Genomic DNA, 17842 nt, shown 5'->3' on the forward strand with positions numbered 1-17842 from the left:
AACTTCCTTACACTGTACACTATACTAACAATACTTATACTAATCCTTACTCTATCACATACTACATTACTATAAACTATGCATATTACACTTTTAATGCTTATCACTCTATACATTACACAGGAATATTAAATATTTCACAAAGACGCAGGACGCTGTTCACACTATTGACGCGATTGGTGTCTTCAGGGATAGGAACGCACCAGTCCACTCCACTCCTCTTATACCGCCATTAAGCACAGAGTGGTAGGACTTAGTGCAGGTCCAAGTTAAACAAAGGGAATGCGGTGGTTATTAAATATCATTACAATTATTTAATTATTTTCAAGGTGATTCTTGGAGGTGGTCGAAAGTATATGACTCCAAAAGGAAGCCAAGATCCTGAATACCCCAGTGATGCTAAACAGAATGGGCTTCGAAAGGATAGCAGGAATCTCATAAATGAATGGCTCAATAAATATAAGGTAGGTTCACAAATTAGTGGCTGAAAAAGTTCAAGGCTAAGCCTTCCCCTACCTTATAGTCTTAGGATGGCCATACGATAATATAGATAGATAATGAAATAATACACTACTATTGCCCCTAACATTCTCCAAAATATTTATTCTCAACTCAACCAAAGGAGGGATTAATGAAGGGGTCTGTTTCATTAGGACTGGCTTTTTCGACGCCACTCCTTACGAGTAGTGTACTGGGGTAAGGTGTGCCAAATTCATTAAGAAGTGGAAGGCACTTTGAATTTGGTGAATCTTTCATCTGCCATGCACCACCGCAGAAATTTTACTGGGTTTTACTGTATTAAATTTCTGGCATAATTTCCGGCACTTTAGTGGCATAAATGAGCATGAATTAGTAACGTCTACTTGGTCATACCGTGTCATGGCTCAGCTCTGTCCACTTTTCTTATAATCATCGGAGCTACCAGGAGTGGTGTGACATTTAAAGGTGTTTTATGCCAGAATTCTGGCAAAAAAAACCTTGATACATCCAGCCCATGGTGTCTATCTTTCAGAAACTGCACTACTCTTGTCTTTCAACAATGTCACGTATTCAAGTTCAGATTATGGTTAAATATGTATTTCTCAGCCTATATTTGATTGCTAAGGTAGATTAACAAAAAAATATAAATTAGGTTTCAATTTGATTTTGAAAACATTGGTTTTTTGCTATATGATTCAGTAAATTAACTAGAAATATCTCTATGGCCAAACGTGATTTTGACGCTGGGTTACACAATGACGGGAAGTTGTGTACAAGTTATTGAATTCATGGTAACAATTTCATATAGTAGATAATAATTCTAAACGACATTGGCAACATATTGGCATTATCATAAGTATCCAGTATTGACTAATAGTCAATAATGAAGAATTGAATGCACCACTCCAGCGTTTGTTACTTTTCAGCGCTGGAGAAATGCTACTAACCTAAGGTCCATGAGCCTAGCATTATAATTATCTCCCGCCATATTGTCATTTATCGGCACAGCTCCGGTCCTGCAGATCCATCTTGTTATTGCAATTTTGGACTGACTGTAAGTCAAAAGTGACGGTCACAAGCTCTCAGTGCAAGTCTATGAGAGCCAGAATGAGGCTTTCATAGACTTACATTTAAAACTGACCTCAGGCTGAAGTGATCTAGGAGGTCACAAACTGTTGGAAACCAACAGGAGAGGCGCTGAAAGAAGGTGAAGACGGTGGCGGGTAAGTATAAGACTAGTGCCAGGGACCTTAGATTAGAAGCACCACTCCAGTGAATCAATAAAAAAAATGCTGGATTGGTGCTTGATGTTGTGTTGGACTTGGGCATTTTTACACGTGTGACTTGTTGCAATGCATGGCCCAAATCTTAGTATATGCTCTATGGATATGTCAAAATTGTCTAAGATTATAATATCTCTCAGTGAAAGGCAATTGTGTAACCAATCAATATTATTGTTCCAGGGCGCTCACTATGTGTGGAATAAAGAAGGGATGAATCAGATTAATGACTCCAGCACTACTCCTGTAATGGGTATGGATCTATGAATAGAAAATAAAATGTGAATAGAAATTGAATGTTAAAATTCCTATGTTACATTATCTTCACTAGAGAACGTTAGAAACATTTGTGAATCTGCTTTCCTTTTCTTGAAGAGGTGATCTGATTATTTTTTGTAGTAAATTGTCTTTAGATACCAAGAACCGTTTCCAGTCCTTGTCCCATTTGAGGCTGGTAACAATATCTTTGGGTATTGTAGGTCTTTTTGAACCAGGAGATATGAAATATGAATTGAACCGCAATGATTCCTCTGACCCTTCTATCGTCGAGCTGACGGAAAAAGCCATTAAGATCCTGAAAAAAAATCCCAAAGGATTCTTCCTCTTTGTAGAAGATAAGTCTTGTTCATTTCCTTCATCTCTTTGTACAAAGTCTACATAATGGACCTTTGTACACTTGTCTTGTTATATGTGTCAGTGATCATAGCACAGCTTATGATGGTAGAGAAAGACAAACATAATTCATTCAGTCTGCCCTCTTCATATTGCATATCACTTTTATTTTTATTTTCTGGTGTATTTATTTTCAGAGGTCTCTTGTTAGTGCAGCTTTCAGCACAGACAGATCAGCATGTGACCAGATCATCAGCCTCCTCCACTTGTAAAACAGCTTGCAAACTCACATAAGAATACTGCTTTTCTATGGGAGGAGGCTGATGGACTTATCTGGCCCATACCGCTAAACTTTGAAAAATAAGAAAGAGTGACACGCTAGGTGCGCCGCAACATTTTTTATTTCATGCTAAGCCTGTACCCTAGTCTCGTCCAGTCCTTTATATGTGTCCACATAGAAATACCGATGCTAGTGAAGGCCATTAGTGTTTCCAAACAGTATGGTACCCTTTCATAATCCCCCAAACACTTCCAATACAGTAAGATGCCCCCACAGTCCCCACACATAGTATCATGTCCTCACAGTGCATTCCACACTGTATTATACTCCACAGACCTCACCATAAGGCCACGTTCACACGGTGTTGTGAATTAGACTTTTTTGGCTCCCTCTTGTGGTCACTAGTGATATGACTCTGGGATTGTCGTTCCTCAGTTTGGCACCCACCTGGGTCGTTAGTCCAGGGGTGTTGCTATATGAACTTCCTGAATTCTCAGTCTGGTGCCTGGCATCGTTGTAATCAGTCCTTTCTGTTTGCTCCTGTCTGCTGGTCCGGGTTCTTGCAAAATTAAGCTAAGTCCTGCTTCCTTGTTTTTTGGTTATTTGCATTGCTCTTATTTTTTGTCCAGCTTGTACTAAATGTGATTCCTGATTTTGCTGGAAGCTCTAGGGGGCTGGTATTCTCCCCCCGGGCCGTTAGACGGTTCGGGGGTTCTTGAATATCCAGCATGGAAATTTTGATAGGGTTTTTGCTGATTGTATAAGTCATCTTACTATATTCTGCTATTAGGCAGTGGGCCTCTCTTTGCTAAATACCTAGTTCATTCTTACGTTTGTCTTTTCTTCTTACCTCACCGTTATTATTTGTTGGGGGCTTGTATCCAACTTTTGGGGTCTTTTCTCTGGAGGCAAGAAAGGTCTATCTTTTCCCTTCTAGGGTTAGTTAGTTCTCCGGCTGGCGTGAGACGTCTAGAACCAACGTAGGCATGTTCCCCGGCTGCTGCTATTTGTGGTGCTAGGATTAGATATACGGTCAGCCCAGTTACCACTGCCCTATGAGCTGGTTTTTTGTGTTTGCAGACTTGGTATTTATTTCTGAGACCCTCTGCCATTGGGGTCATAACAGTATGCCAGGCCAACATTGAATGTTTAATGCATTGCAGAAGTGGGATAATAAGAAAGGAATTTCTGAGGTTTTTTTTTTTTTTTCCTCTCTTTCTTCCTCCCCTTTACCTCTGAGTGGCTTATGCTTGCTGCAGACATGAATGTCCAGACCTTGATTACAAGTGTGGATCAGCTTGCTGCTCGTGTGCAGAGCATACAAGATTTTGTTACCAGTAGTCCAATGTCTGAACCTAAAATACCTATTCCTGAACTGTTCTCTGGAGACCGATTTAAGTTTAGGAATTTCAGGGATAATTGTAAATTGTTTCTATCTCTGAGACCCCGTTCGTCTGGAGACTCAGCTCAGCAAGTTAAAATTGTTATCTCTTTCTTGCGGGGCGACCCTCAGGATTAGGCTTTCTCGCTAGCGCCAGGAGATCCGGCATTGGCGAATATTGATGCGTTTTTTCTGGCGCTCGGATTGCTTTACGAGGAACCCAATCTTGAAATTCAGGCAGAAAAAGCCTTGCTGGCTATTTCTCAGGGCCAGGATGAAGCTGAAGTGTATTGCCAAAAATTTCGGAAATGGTCCGTGCTTACTCAGTGGAATGAGTGTGCTCTGGCCGCAAATTTCAGAAATGGCCTTTCTGAAGCCATTAAGAATGTGATGGTGGGTTTCTCCATTCCTACAAGTCTGAATGATTCCATGGCGCTGGCTATTCAAATTGATCGGCGTTTGCGGGAGCGCAAAACTGCTAATCCTCTGGTGCTGTTGTCTGAACAGACACCTGATTTAATGCAATTTGATAGAATTCAGACTAGAAATGAACGGAAAAATCATAGACGTCAGAATGGGTTGTGTTTTTACTGTGGTGATTCTACACATGTTATATCAGCATGCTCTAAACGCCTAACAAGGGTTGTTAGCCCTGTCGCCATTGGTAATTTGCAACCTAAATTTATTTTGTCTGTGACTTTAATTTGCTCATTGTCTTCCTACCCTGTTATGGCGTTTGTGGATTCAGGTGCTGCTCTGAGTCTTATGGATCTGTCATTTGCCAGGCGCTGTGGTTTTGTTCTTGAGCCATTGGTAAATCCTATCCCTCTTAGAGGTATTGATGCTACGCCATTGGCGGAAAATAAACCGCAGTTTTGGACACAGGTAACCATGTGTATGACTCCTGAACATCGGGAGGTGATTCGTTTTCTTGTTCTGCATAAAATGCATGATTTGGTCGTTTTGGGTCTACCATGGTTACAGACCCATAATCCAGTCTTGGATTGGAAGGCAATGTCTGTGTCAAGTTGGGGCTGTCAGGGAATTCATGGTGATTCCCCGCCGGTGTCTATTGCTTCCTCTACTCCTTCGGAAGTTCCTGAGTATTTGTCTGATTTTCAGGATGTATTCAGCGAGTCCAGGTCCAGTGCTCTGCCTCCTCATAGGGACTGTGACTGCGCTATAGATTTGATTCCAGGTAGTAAATTTCCTAAGGGAAGACTATTTAATCTGTCTGTACCTGAGCATACCGCAATGCGTTCGTATATCAAGGAATCTCTGGAGAAGGGGCATATCCGTCCATCCTCTTCCCCTCTTGGTGCGGGATTCTTTTTTGTGGCCAAGAAGGACGGATCTTTGAGACCTTGTATTGACTATAGGCTTCTGAATAAAATCACTGTTAAATTTCAGTATCCTTTGCCTCTGTTGTCGGACTTGTTTGCCCGGATTAAAGGTGCCAAGTGGTTCACCAAGATAGATCTTCGTGGTGCGTACAACCTTGTGCGCATTAAGCAGGGAGATGAATGGAAAACTGCATTTAATACGCCCGAAGGTCATTTTGAGTACTTGGTGATGCCTTTTGGGCTCTCTAATGCTCCTTCAGTGTTTCAGTCCTTTATGCATGATATTTTCCGGAAGTATCTGGATAAATTTATGATTGTTTATCTGGATGATATTCTGTTTTTTTCTGATGATTGGGACTCGCATGTAGAGCAGGTCAGGATGGTGTTTCAGGTCTTGTGTGAGAATGCTTTGTTTGTTAAGGGCTCAAAGTGTCTCTTTGGAGTACAGAAGGTTCCCTTTTTGGGTTTTATTTTTTCCCCTTCTGCGGTGGAGATGGACCCAGTCAAGGTCCGAGCTATTCATGATTGGACTCAACCCACGTCAGTTAAGAGTCTTCAGAAGTTCTTGGGTTTTGCTAACTTCTACCGTCGTTTTATCGCTAATTTTTCTAGCGTTGTTAAACCTTTGACGGATATGACCAAGAAAGGTTCTGATGTTGCTAACTGGGCTCCTGCAGCCGTGGAAGCTTTCCAAGAGTTGAAGCGCCAGTTTACTTCAGCGCCTGTTTTGTGCCAGCCTGATGTCTCACTTCCCTTTCAGGTTGAAGTGGATGCTTCTGAGATTGGGGCAGGGGCCGTTTTGTCGCAGAGAGGCCCTGGTTGCTCTGTAATGAGACCATGTGCTTTTTTCTCTAGGAAGTTTTCGCCTGCTGAGTGGAATTATGATGTTGGCAATCAGGAGTTGCTGGCCATGAAGTGGGCATTTGAGGAGTGGCGTCATTGGCTCGAGGGTGCTAAGCATCGTGTGGTGGTCTTGACTGATCACAAAAATCTGATGTATCTCGAGTCTGCTAAACGCCTGAATCCTAGACAGGCCCGTTGGTCATTGTTTTTCTCCCGTTTTGACTTTGTGGTCTCGTATTTACCAGGTTCAAAGAATGTGAAGGCTGATGCTCTTTCAAGGAGCTTTGTGCCTGACTCTCCTGGAGTCGCAGAACCAGTTGGTATTCTTAAAGAGGGAGTAATCTTGTCAGCCATTTCTCCGGATTTGCGACGTGTGTTGCAGAGATTTCAGGCTGGTAGACCTGATTCTTGTCCACCTGACAGACTGTTTGTTCCTGATAAGTGGACCAGCAGAGTCATTTCCGAGGTTCATTCCTCGGTGTTGGCAGGGCATCCGGGAATTTTTGGCACCAGAGATTTGGTGGCTAGGTCCTTTTGGTGGCCTTCCTTGTCACGGGATGTGCGGTCATTTGTGCAGTCCTGTGGGACTTGTGCTCGAGCTAAGCCTTGCTGTTCTCATGCCAGCGGGTTGCTCTTGCCCTTGCCTGTCCCGAAGAGGCCTTGGACACACATTTCCATGGATTTCATTTCAGATCTTCCGGTGTCTCGGCATGTCTGTCATCTGGGTGGTATGTGATCGCTTTTCCAAGATGGTCCATTTGGTATCTTTGCCTAAGCTGCCTTCCTCTTCCGATCTGGTTCCTTTGTTCTTTCAGAATGTGGTTCGTTTACACGGCATTCCTGAGAATATCGTGTCTGACAGAGGATCCCAGTTTGTTTCCAGGTTCTGGCGATCCTTTTGTGCTAAGATGGGCATTGATTTGTCGTTTTCATCTGCCTTTCATCCTCAGACTAATGGACAAACGGATCGAACTAATCAGACTCTGGAGGCTTATTTGAGGTGTTTTGTTTCTGCAGATCAGGATGATTGGGTGACCTTCTTGCCGTTGGCTGAGTTTGCCCTTAATAATCGGGCTAGTTCCGCTACTTTGGTTTCGCCATTTTTCTGCAACTCTGGTTTCCATCCTCGTTTTTCCTCGGGACATGTGGAGCCTTCTGACTGTCCTGGGGTAGATTCTGTGGTGGATAGGTTGCAGCAGATTTGGAATCATGTGATGGACAACTTAAAGTTGTCACAGGAGAAGGCTCAGCGTTTTGCCAACCGCCGCCGCGGTGTGGCTCCCCGACTTCGTGTTGGGGATTTGGTATGGCTGTCTTCTCGATTTGTTCCTATGAAGGTCTCCTCTCCTAAATTTAAGCCTCGCTTCATCGGTCCTTACAAGATATTGGAAATCCTTAATCCTGTGTCCTTTCGCTTGGATCTTCCGGTGTCGTTTGCCATTCACAACGTGTTCCATAGGTCTTTGTTGCGGCGGTACATTGTACCTGTGGTTCCTCCTGTTGAGCCTCCTGCTCCGGTGTTGGTTGAGGGCGAGTTGGAGTACGTGGTGGAGAAGATCTTGGATTCTCGTCTCTCCAGGCGGAGGCTTCAGTATCTGGTCAAGTGGAAGGGCTATGGTCAGGAGGATAATTCCTGGGTGGTTGCCTCTGATGTGCATGCGGCCGATTTAGTTCGTGCCTTTCACGCTGCTCATCCTGATCGCCCTGGTGGTCTTGGTGAGGGTTTGGTGACCCCTCCTTAAAGGGGGGGTACTGTTGTGAATTAGACTTTTTTGGCTCCCTCTTGTGGTCACTAGTGTTATGACTCTGGGATTGTCGTTCCTCAGTTTGGCACCCACCTGGGTCGTTAGTCCAGGGGTGTTGCTATATGAACTTCCTGAATTCTCAGTCTGGTGCCTGGCATCGTTGTAATCAGTCCTTTCTGTTTGCTCCTGTCTGCTGGTCCGGGTTCTTGCAAAATTAAGCTAAGTCCTGCTTCCTTGTTTTTTGGTTATTTGCATTGCTCTTATTTTTTGTCCAGCTTGTACTAAATGTGATTCCTGATTTTGCTGGAAGCTCTAGGGGGCTGGTATTCTCCCCCCGGGCCGTTAGACGGTTCGGGGGTTCTTGAATATCCAGCGTGGAAATTTTGATAGGGTTTTTGCTGACCGTATAAGTCATCTTACTATATTCTGCTATTAGTCAGTGGGCCTCTCTTTGCTAAATACCTAGTTCATTCTTACGTTTGTCTTTTCTTCTTACCTCACCGTTATTATTTGTTGGGGGCTTGTATCCAACTTTTGGGGTCTTTTCTCTGGAGGCAAGAAAGGTCTATCTTTTCCCTTCTAGGGTTAGTTAGTTCTCCGGCTGGCGCGAGACGTCTAGAACCAACGTAGGCACGTTCCCCGGCTGCTGCTATTTGTGGTGCTAGGATTAGATATACGGTCAGCCCAGTTACCACTGCCCTATGAGCTGGTTTTTTGTGTTTGCAGACTTGGTATTTATTTCTGAGACCCTCTGCCATTGGGGTCATAACACACGGTCAGTATTTGGTCAGTATTTCACCTCAGTATTTATTAGCCAATAGTGTTGAGCAATACCTTCCGATATGCAAAGGTATCGGTATCGGATTGGATCGGCCGATACCCAAAAAGTATCAGATATCGCCGATACCGATACCCGATACCAATGCATATCAATGGGACACAAAATATCGGAATGGTTCCCAGGGTCTGAAGGAGAGGAAACTCTCATTCAGGCCCTGGGATCCATATTCATGTATAAAATAAAGAATAAAAATAAAAAATATTGATATACTCACCCCTCAGACGGCCCCGGCTCTCACCGGTCCAAGCGTCGGCCTCCGTTCCCTAAGAATGCAGAGTGAAGGACCTTCGATGACGTCGCGGCTTGTGATTGGTCACGTGACCGCTCATGTGACCACTCACGCGACCAATCACAAGCCGCGACGTCATCACAGGCCCTACACTCACTCATTCTTAGGAACGGAGGCTGCCGGTTACATCGCTAAGGTCCATGGTCCGCCGGAGGGGTGAGTATGTCAATATTTTTTATTTTTATTATTTATTTTTTACATGAATATGGATCCCAGGGCCTTAAGGAGAGTCTCCTCTCCTCCAGACCCTGGGAACCATACGCACCGCACACTTCCGATTCCGATTTCCGATATTGCAAAAATATCGGAACTCGGTATCGGAATTCCGATACAGCAAATATCGGCCGATATCCGATACTTGCAGTATCGGAATGCTCAACACTATTAGCCAACACTTTGCCCTGCTATATATACATAGACGCACACTCAGCTTTCCTGTCTATATACACACACACATAAGGGAATCCCCACATGTAATCAAGCTGGCTAGCAGCTGTAAATCATTCTCCTGTGGCGATGGAAGCTAAATCTGCAAGCACTTACAAATACTTGGAGACCATCCGAGCGTGCTCGGGAAAACCCAAGCAACTAGTATACTCGCTCATCACTAGTCATGAATAGATTTTAATTTTCAAAGATGCTTTATAGGGAAATGTTTGTTTTAAATTTGTACATATGTTTCTAAAACAAATACATTTTACTAAAAAAATTATTTTTCAAAGCTGCCTTGATCTTCAGGTATCAACAGTGGTCCCAGGTGCCTGCAGCTCCACCTCTAGCTTGGGCTTGGCATAGGAGAGTGTTTCCTGTGTCAGTATGTTATCAGTGCTGTGTGTGAAAAGGGCTGGCTTAGCTATTGAAATCAGCCGGTCAGCCAGCCTCCTTCAAACAAAGCATTGATGAGGTGTTGACACCAGGACCCTGCATCTAACAGAAGCTGAATGTTGAGCTACTGTTACCTGGAGCGGCTGATAGAGCTGAAGATTGCGGAACCTTTTAAAATACAAATATAATAGTAAAATGTAAGAAGAAAATAGAACTTGGCTCTGAAATAATATATTTATTGCACAAATAGAAAAAACAGAAGGATCCACATAAAAAAGCGTTGACGTTTCGGCCTAATTGGCCTTCCTCAGAAACATATGGTGGATCAATGGTGAATAATAAATGATGTATACTGTAAAGGTAGTGAAGCCTACAGTAGAAATGAGACGCTGCAGAGAAAAGCACATCCGTGCTGGGGAAATAGCGCTTGAACATTCAGTGCAGCTTGGATGTGGTATCTTCCGCATGTAAGGGTCCATAGAGGACTAGTTACTAAACGAATCTTCAGATGAATTTAAAGTGGGAGTGCAAATGGAGATATATGTCAACTCCTTTTTCACAAAGTCTTGCTGATCCGCAGCTATTGAGAGGATTTATGGATATATTGGCTGTCTAATAACTGCATCATACCTTAGATATCTTTGTTGTACTTTGCTTTTACAAGATAAAATAGTTTCCAACGTAATTAGTTATACACCCACAGGACAGACTGTACTGTTAATTACAGGACATCTACTACATATTGCAAAACACTAGTATTGCGTACACAAAACAATCAACCAAAGGACCGCAGCTCCCCTAAGGGAAATGTAAAATAAAGTAAAATAGTATTTATATTTTTAAAAATCTAAAAGAATAAATTAAAAAAATAAAAATAAGACTCTGGCATTAAACTATAAGAATAACTAAAATAACCAGTACTGCAGATACAATAAAGAGAAAAAAGAGAAAAAGAAAAAATCGAACTCCCGCATTTGCCATATTTCAGTTGCCGCATCTCTCTCAAAAAATGCAATTAAAGTGATCAATGTCATGTAAAGTCCAAAATGCTATGAATAAAAACACTAAGTCACCTCACAATAAATAAGTCTCACATAGCTCCCTCAACAGAAAAAGAAAACAGGTACTTTATTTTCACATTTCACAATGTTCCGAATTTTTTAACCACGGCACACTAATTAAAAACTATGCAAGTTTTGTACTGCTCTGTACAATCATATTTCAGGGTTACATTTACCACACAATGAACAATGTAAAAAGGAAACAAAAAAATAGAAGAATTTGTTTCACTATTTTATCCTACTTGGATTTTTTTCCATACATGGTAAAATTAATGATTCAAAATTGCAACTCATTCCCGAAAAAAAAGCCTTCATATGTCTGAGAAGATGGAAAAATAAAATAGTTAAATGGGTTGTCCGGTCCATATCGATAAGTCTGCAGTCACTCTGTCTGTCTGCAGACTTATGAATCCCTCCAACATGGTGAATCCCTGTGTGCTGGGGGGATTTACCAGTTTCTGAGGCGGGATCGGAGGGTATTTATGAGCTATACATATTCTTGGACAGTGAGCGCAACCTCGCTCCCATACATTTATATAGAGCAAGTCCACTCCCCGACTAGTGATGCGGCTGTCCAATGGGTGTAGCTGACTAGAGGGCGCGGCCTTGCTCCATATAAGTATATGTGTCATGATCCAGGTCGGGGTTTGCTTCTTGCTTTTCCTTCCCCAGCCTGATTATGGTGGGGTTAACCTTTCCTGCCTCTCTTTGATTCATGGGTGGCTATTCATTGGTGCCACTCCTGTCAGCAATTGTCAGTGATAGTTCCCATCCCTGGCTTGAGCAGCTGACCCTTATACCCTAGTGATCCTTCTGCCTCTGATTACCCATATTTGTTCCTGACCCGTTCCCTATCCCTGACTTAGTGTGTGTTTGGTGGTTACCTACAGTATATGACTCTACTTGTATTCTGAACCCTGCCTCCTGATTTCCGTCTCTGTTACTACGTTTCCCGTCTGTCTTTGACTCTTTGGCTCGTACCCCAACTACATCTTGTGCCTCAGGTTTTGGATCCCGTGCTCCCATCTGGTTCCGATTTCTGGCTTGTCTCTGACCTTGTGCATTGCTGTGACCTCTGGTACTTCATCTTCCTGTTTGTTGCTAACCGGCCTGTCTGACTACTCTGCCGCCTCCTGGTGATGCTCCTCACTTTGCACTGTGGTGCTACACGCTGAGTGCTACCCTTTTCCCCTTACCTGCGTCCTCTGGTGGAGGTTGCGTGGCACTGCCATGCAGTTGCATTACATTATCACTGACCCAAAGCATTTAAAGGGGATTTTGCACTTTTTTTTCTTTTCTCTGGTATGGATCCGCTCCATACTCTGGCAGACCAAGTGGCTAATCTTACTGAGATGATGCAGGAGTTAGATGTGGAGCACAGGGCTTTGGCTACTTTCCAGAAGCAGGTGCAGGGGAAGTATAAATTCTTTGCTGGCAAAAGACGATCTGTGGGGCCAGTATTCCGGGTTGGGGATAAGGTATGGCTGTCTACCAGGGATATTAAGCTTAAAGTTCCTTCGGCTAAGTTGGGGCCCAAGTTCATTGACCCTTATGAGATTATGGAGGTAGTCAATCTTGTGGCCTTCCGTTTGTGCCTTCCCCCGTCACTATGGATCCCCAACGTGTTCCATAAAGCTCTTTTGAAACCGTTGGGGTCTTCCTCAAGGGGGTCTCCATCTCCGCCACCACCTATTTCGGTGGATGGTCAGAGTGAGTATGAGGTAGAACGGATTGTGGACTCTCCCATGGTCCGTCGCTCACTCCAATATCTGGTCCACTGTAAGGGTTATGGTCCTGAGGATTGGTCCTGGGTTCTGATGTGATTGGTCCATGCAGATCGTTGGTTTGGGCCTTTCAGGCTCGGTATCCTGGGAAACCTGGGGGTCCGGTGGCCCCCTCCTTGAAAGGAGGGTATTGTCATGATCCAGGTCAGGATTTGCTTCTTGCATTTCCTTCCCTAGCCTGGTTATGGTGGGGTTAACATTTCCTGCCTCTCTTTGATTCATGGGTGGCTTTTTATCTGTGCTACTCCAGGAAGCAGTTGTCATTGATAGTTCAAGTCCTTGGCTTGAACAGCTGACTAGTGTTGAGCATTCCGATGCTGCAAGTATCGGGTATCGGCCGATACTTGCTGTATCGGAATTTCCGATACCGAGATCCGATATTTTTGTAATATCGGATATCGGTATCGAAACAACATTAATGTAAAAAGGTGTAAAAGAAAGAATTAAAATAAAAAATATCGCTATACTCACCTGTCCGACGCAGCCGGGACCTCGGCGATTGTAAGCGGCAGCGTTGTTTCTTTAAAATTCGCGCTTTTACATGCTTACGTGAATTCCCGGCTTCTGATTGGTCAGGGCGGCCATGTTGCCGGGACGCGGACCAATCACAGCAAGCCGTGACGAAATTACGTCACGGCTTGCTGTGATTGGTCCGCGTCCCGGCAACATGGCCGCCATTAACCAATCACAAGCCGTGACGTCACGGGAGGCTGGACACGCGCTTATTTTGAAAAGCGCGCGTGTCCAGCCTCCCGTGACGTCACGGCTTGTGATTGGTCACGGCGCCATATTGCCGGGATGCGGACCAATCACAGCAAGCCGTGACGAAATTACGTCACGGCTTGCTGTGATTGGTCCGCGTCCCAGGAACATGGCCGCCATTAACCAATCACAAGCCGTGACGTCACGGGAGGCTGGACACGCGCTTATTTTGAAAAGCGCGCGTGTCCAGCCTCCCGTGACGTCACGGCTTGTGATTGGTCACGGCGCCATATTGCCGGGACGCGGACCAATCACAGCAAGCCGTGACGTAATTTCGTCACGGCTTGCTGTGATTGGTCCGAGTCCCGGCAACATGGCCGCCCTGACCAATCAGAAGCCGGGAATTCACGTAAGCAAGTAAAAGCGCGAATTTTAAAGAAACAACGCTGCCGCTTACAATCGCCGAGGTCCCGGCTGCGTCGGACAGGTGAGTATAGCGATATTTTTTATTTTAATTCTTTATTTTACACATTTATATGGTTCCCAGGGCCTGAAGGAGAGTTTCCTCTCCTTCAGACCCTGGGAACCATCAGGGATACCGTCCGATACCTGAGTCCCATTGACTTGTATTGGTATCGGGTATCGGTATCGGATTGGATCCGATATTTTGCCGGTATCGGCCGATACTTTCCGATACCGATACTTTCAAGTATCGGACGGTATCGCTCAACACTACAGCTGACCCTTATACCCTAGTGATCCTTCTGCCTCTGATTACCTGTATTTGTTCCTGACCCGCTCCCTATCGCTGACTTAGTGTGTGTTTGGTGGTTACCTACAGTGTATGACTCGGCTTGTATTCTGAACCCTGCCTCCTGCTAACCGTCTCTGTTACTACATTTCCCGTCTGGCTTTAACTCTCTGGCTTGTACCCAGACTACATCTTGTGTCTCACGTTTTGGATCCTGTGCTCCCATCTGGTTCCGATTTCTGGCTTGTCTCTGACCTCATGCATTGCTGTGACCTCTGGTACTTTGTCTTCCTGTTTGTTGCTGACCGGCCTGTCTGACTACTCTGCCACCTTCAGGTGGCACTCCTCGCTTTGTACTGTGGTGCTACACGGTGAGTGCTACCTTTTTCCCCTTACCTGCGCCCCCTGGTGGAGGTTGTGTGCAACTGCCTTGCAGTTGCATCACAATATGGGAGTAAAGCCATGCCCACTGACTGGGACTATGCACAACTCATACATACCCTCCTGTACCAGCTCAGAAACTGACGAATCACCGCAGTTCACAGTGCATGAGCTGGGGGGATTCATAAGTCTGCAGTCACACAGAAAGACGGCAGACTTATCAGTTTGGACCGGCCAATGCCTTTAAAGCTATTTGAAGAAGGAACGAAAAATATGAGGTTAAAAAACAAAAAAACCTGTGAGTAAAGGGGTTACCTCTCAGTAATGCAAAAATGCCTACTCATATTTCTTTAGGCATTGCCTGGACCTATCCTCATTCCGTCACTAGTCACCCTGTTATATTATTTGTGGATCCTTACAAAACAGCAGTTTAAGACCATGCAGAACAGTTTTTGTATAATAAGCATTTTTTAGTCTATTTTGTATAGAACTCGTGTTCGACATTGATGAAATTTGCTATAAAATTTTGGACCCGAATTCACACAATGCACTGTTCAAACCATGCTTGTTTATGAAAAAACTGCATGCAATCTTAAACTGCATCAAAACTGCACTGTGTGGCTTTACCCTCAATAAGGTGAGCTTAATCATGGGGCCAGTGTTCACTTATTTCTTTTTTCTCTTTCATTTTGAATTTGGTTACAGTACAGTTCTCCGATGATGACAATTCAGTATTAACACTACATCTTTTAACTTATTGACAGGTCTGATATGACATTAAAGGGAACCTGTCACCCCCAAAAGTGAAGATGAGCTAAGCCCACCAGCATCAGGGGCTTATCTACAGCATTCTGTAATGTAGATAAGCCCCCGATGTATCCTGAAAGATGAGAAAAAGAGGTTAGATTATACTCAGCTGGGGGTCGGTCCGGTCCGATGGGCGTCGCGGTCCGTCCGGGGCCTCCCATCTTCATAGGATGACGTCCTCTTCTTGTCTTCATGCTGCGGCTCTGGCGCAGGCGTACTGCAGAGCATAGTACTTACTGCAGTGCGCAGGTGCTGGGAAAGGTCAGATAGGCCCGGCACCTGCACACTGCAGTACTTTGCTCTGCCCTCAACAGAGAAGACAAAGTAAGCCTGCGCCGGAGCTGCAGCGTGAAGACAAGAAGAGGACGCCATCCTATGAAGATGGGAGGCCTCGGACCGGACCGCGACGCCCATCGGATCGGACCACCCACACAAGTGAGTATAATCTAACCTCTTTTTCTCATCTTTCAGGATACATCGGGGGCTTATCCATAGCATTACAGAATGGTGTAGATATGCCCCTGATGCTGGTGGGCTTAGCTCATCTTCGATTTTGGGGGTGACAGGTTCCCTTTAAATCAGTATTATAGGATATAGTTTTTTCATTGACTTGAGATAATAAATGTATTATTCATCTTATTGTTAACACGTGGTAGGATAGATCATGGACATCACGATGGAAAAGCCAAAATGGCACTGATGGAAGGTGTTATGTTTGATCGAGCAATAAAAAGAGCATTAGAACTGATAGATGAAGAAGACACATTGACTGTAGTCACTGCTGACCATTCCCATGTATTCAGTTTTGGTGGCTACACTTACAGAGGAAGCAGCATCTTTGGTGAGAGCACTCTTCTAATGTTAGAATCACCAGTTTGAATCAATGAACGTCAAGAAACTCATTGTATTGTGGAATGATAAATATTACATTGTGGGTCTGGGATTCCATGGTGAAGCTGCCACATACAGGTGCTTCTCACAAAATTAGAATATCATCAAAAAGTTAAGTTATTTCAGTTCTTCATTACAAAAAGTGAAACTCATATATTATATAGAGTCATTACAAACACAGTGATCTATTTCAAGTATTTATTTCTGTTAATATTGATGATTATGGCTAATAGCCAATGAAAACCCAAAAGTCATTATCGCCCATTTCAATGCTTTCCCATTTTTTTTTTAGATGAAAAATTTATAAAATGTTAGTTTAGTAATGATGTATTTATAGGTCTTAAACATCAATGAAAACTAATAAAAGAAAATGTAATTAACTATCTTGCTAATGATGAATCACAAGACCAGAAACAATCAATCACAGATAACACGTTATTTCCTGGCTGTTTCTAGGTCTTGCTCCCAAGATTGCAGATGATAAGAAGTATTACACATCTATCTTGTATGGTAATGGCCCAGGCTTTAGTATCACACCAGATGGACGCCCTGATATTAATACTTCTATAAGTGGTGAGAATTTATGAAAATGTTTATAATGTTGTAGGAACACTGTCACACAGCTTCAGTACAAATTAATAAGCTGTAAAATATGGTATACCTATTTAATATACTAGGGTACTTATGATATTTCTTTCTATTAAAATACTTTACAGCATAGCCAGAGCCAGTAGTAGACATAGAGTGGCCCTAGTCAGAATTACATATTGGCCCCATTTTTTGAAATAATATTAAAACAAAATGACATTCAACCAATTTAGAAGGAAGTAAGTCATGGTCATTGCTATTTATACACATATGTAGTTATCACATAATACAACTATATGGAGACCAAATATTGTCACTATACAGCTAATAAAACAATGGAAATAGTGATCTATGTGCGCACATTGAGTATTTGCTTGCAGAAATTTCTGCAAGATAAAAAAACACTGTGGCAAAAACGCACATTTTTGCCTCGATTTGGTGCATTTTTGCATGCATTTTTGGTGCGTTTTGCATGCATTTTTGGTGCCTTTTTGTATGCGCCTTTGCATGAGTTTTTGTACAGCAATGAAGGCTTTTTGAGCTAAATAAAGATATTTTAAAAAAGAGTTTTTTGATGTAATTTCTTTGCTCAACTCCACCCTTTTCATGCTGATGCAGTGTGGCATCAGGTTAATGCCATTAGGGCAGCAGCTGTCATTGACATGTAGCTCTAGGCTTAGTAATAAAAAGGTGTCAGCCATACACCCTCATTACTAAGGGTACCGTCTCACAGTGGCACTTTTGTCGCTACGACGGTACGATCCGTGACGTTCCAGCGATATCCATATGATATCGCTGTGTCTGACACGCAGCAGCGATCAGGGACCCTGCTGAGAATCGTACGTCGTAGCAGATCGTTTGGAACTTTCTTTCGTCGCTGGATCTCCCGCTGTCATCGCTGGATCGTTGTGTGTGACAGCGATCCAGCGATGTGTTCGCTTGTAACCAGGGTACACAT

At 43.6% G+C, this 17842-nt stretch overlaps 1 protein-coding gene across 2 annotated transcripts in view; it reads left to right on the top strand.

Annotated features, from left to right (window-relative positions):
* LOC143808009 (intestinal-type alkaline phosphatase-like) overlaps positions 1-17842 on the top strand; it is a 129274-nt gene that overhangs the window by 84361 nt on the left and 27071 nt on the right. The window contains exons 6-10 of one of the 2 annotated variants that reach the window (XM_077290202.1): positions 330-464; positions 1944-2013; positions 2240-2374; positions 16055-16246; positions 16753-16869. In XM_077290202.1, coding sequence (XP_077146317.1) covers positions 330-464; positions 1944-2013; positions 2240-2374; positions 16055-16246; positions 16753-16869 — 649 coding nt within the window. The remainder of the gene's footprint in view (positions 1-329; positions 465-1943; positions 2014-2239; positions 2375-16054; positions 16247-16752; positions 16870-17842) is intronic. The other variant, XM_077290203.1, reaches the window with a different exon arrangement.

This window comes from Ranitomeya variabilis, chromosome 2 (genome assembly GCF_051348905.1).
Source record: "Ranitomeya variabilis isolate aRanVar5 chromosome 2, aRanVar5.hap1, whole genome shotgun sequence".
Taxonomy (NCBI): Eukaryota; Metazoa; Chordata; class Amphibia; order Anura; family Dendrobatidae; genus Ranitomeya; species Ranitomeya variabilis.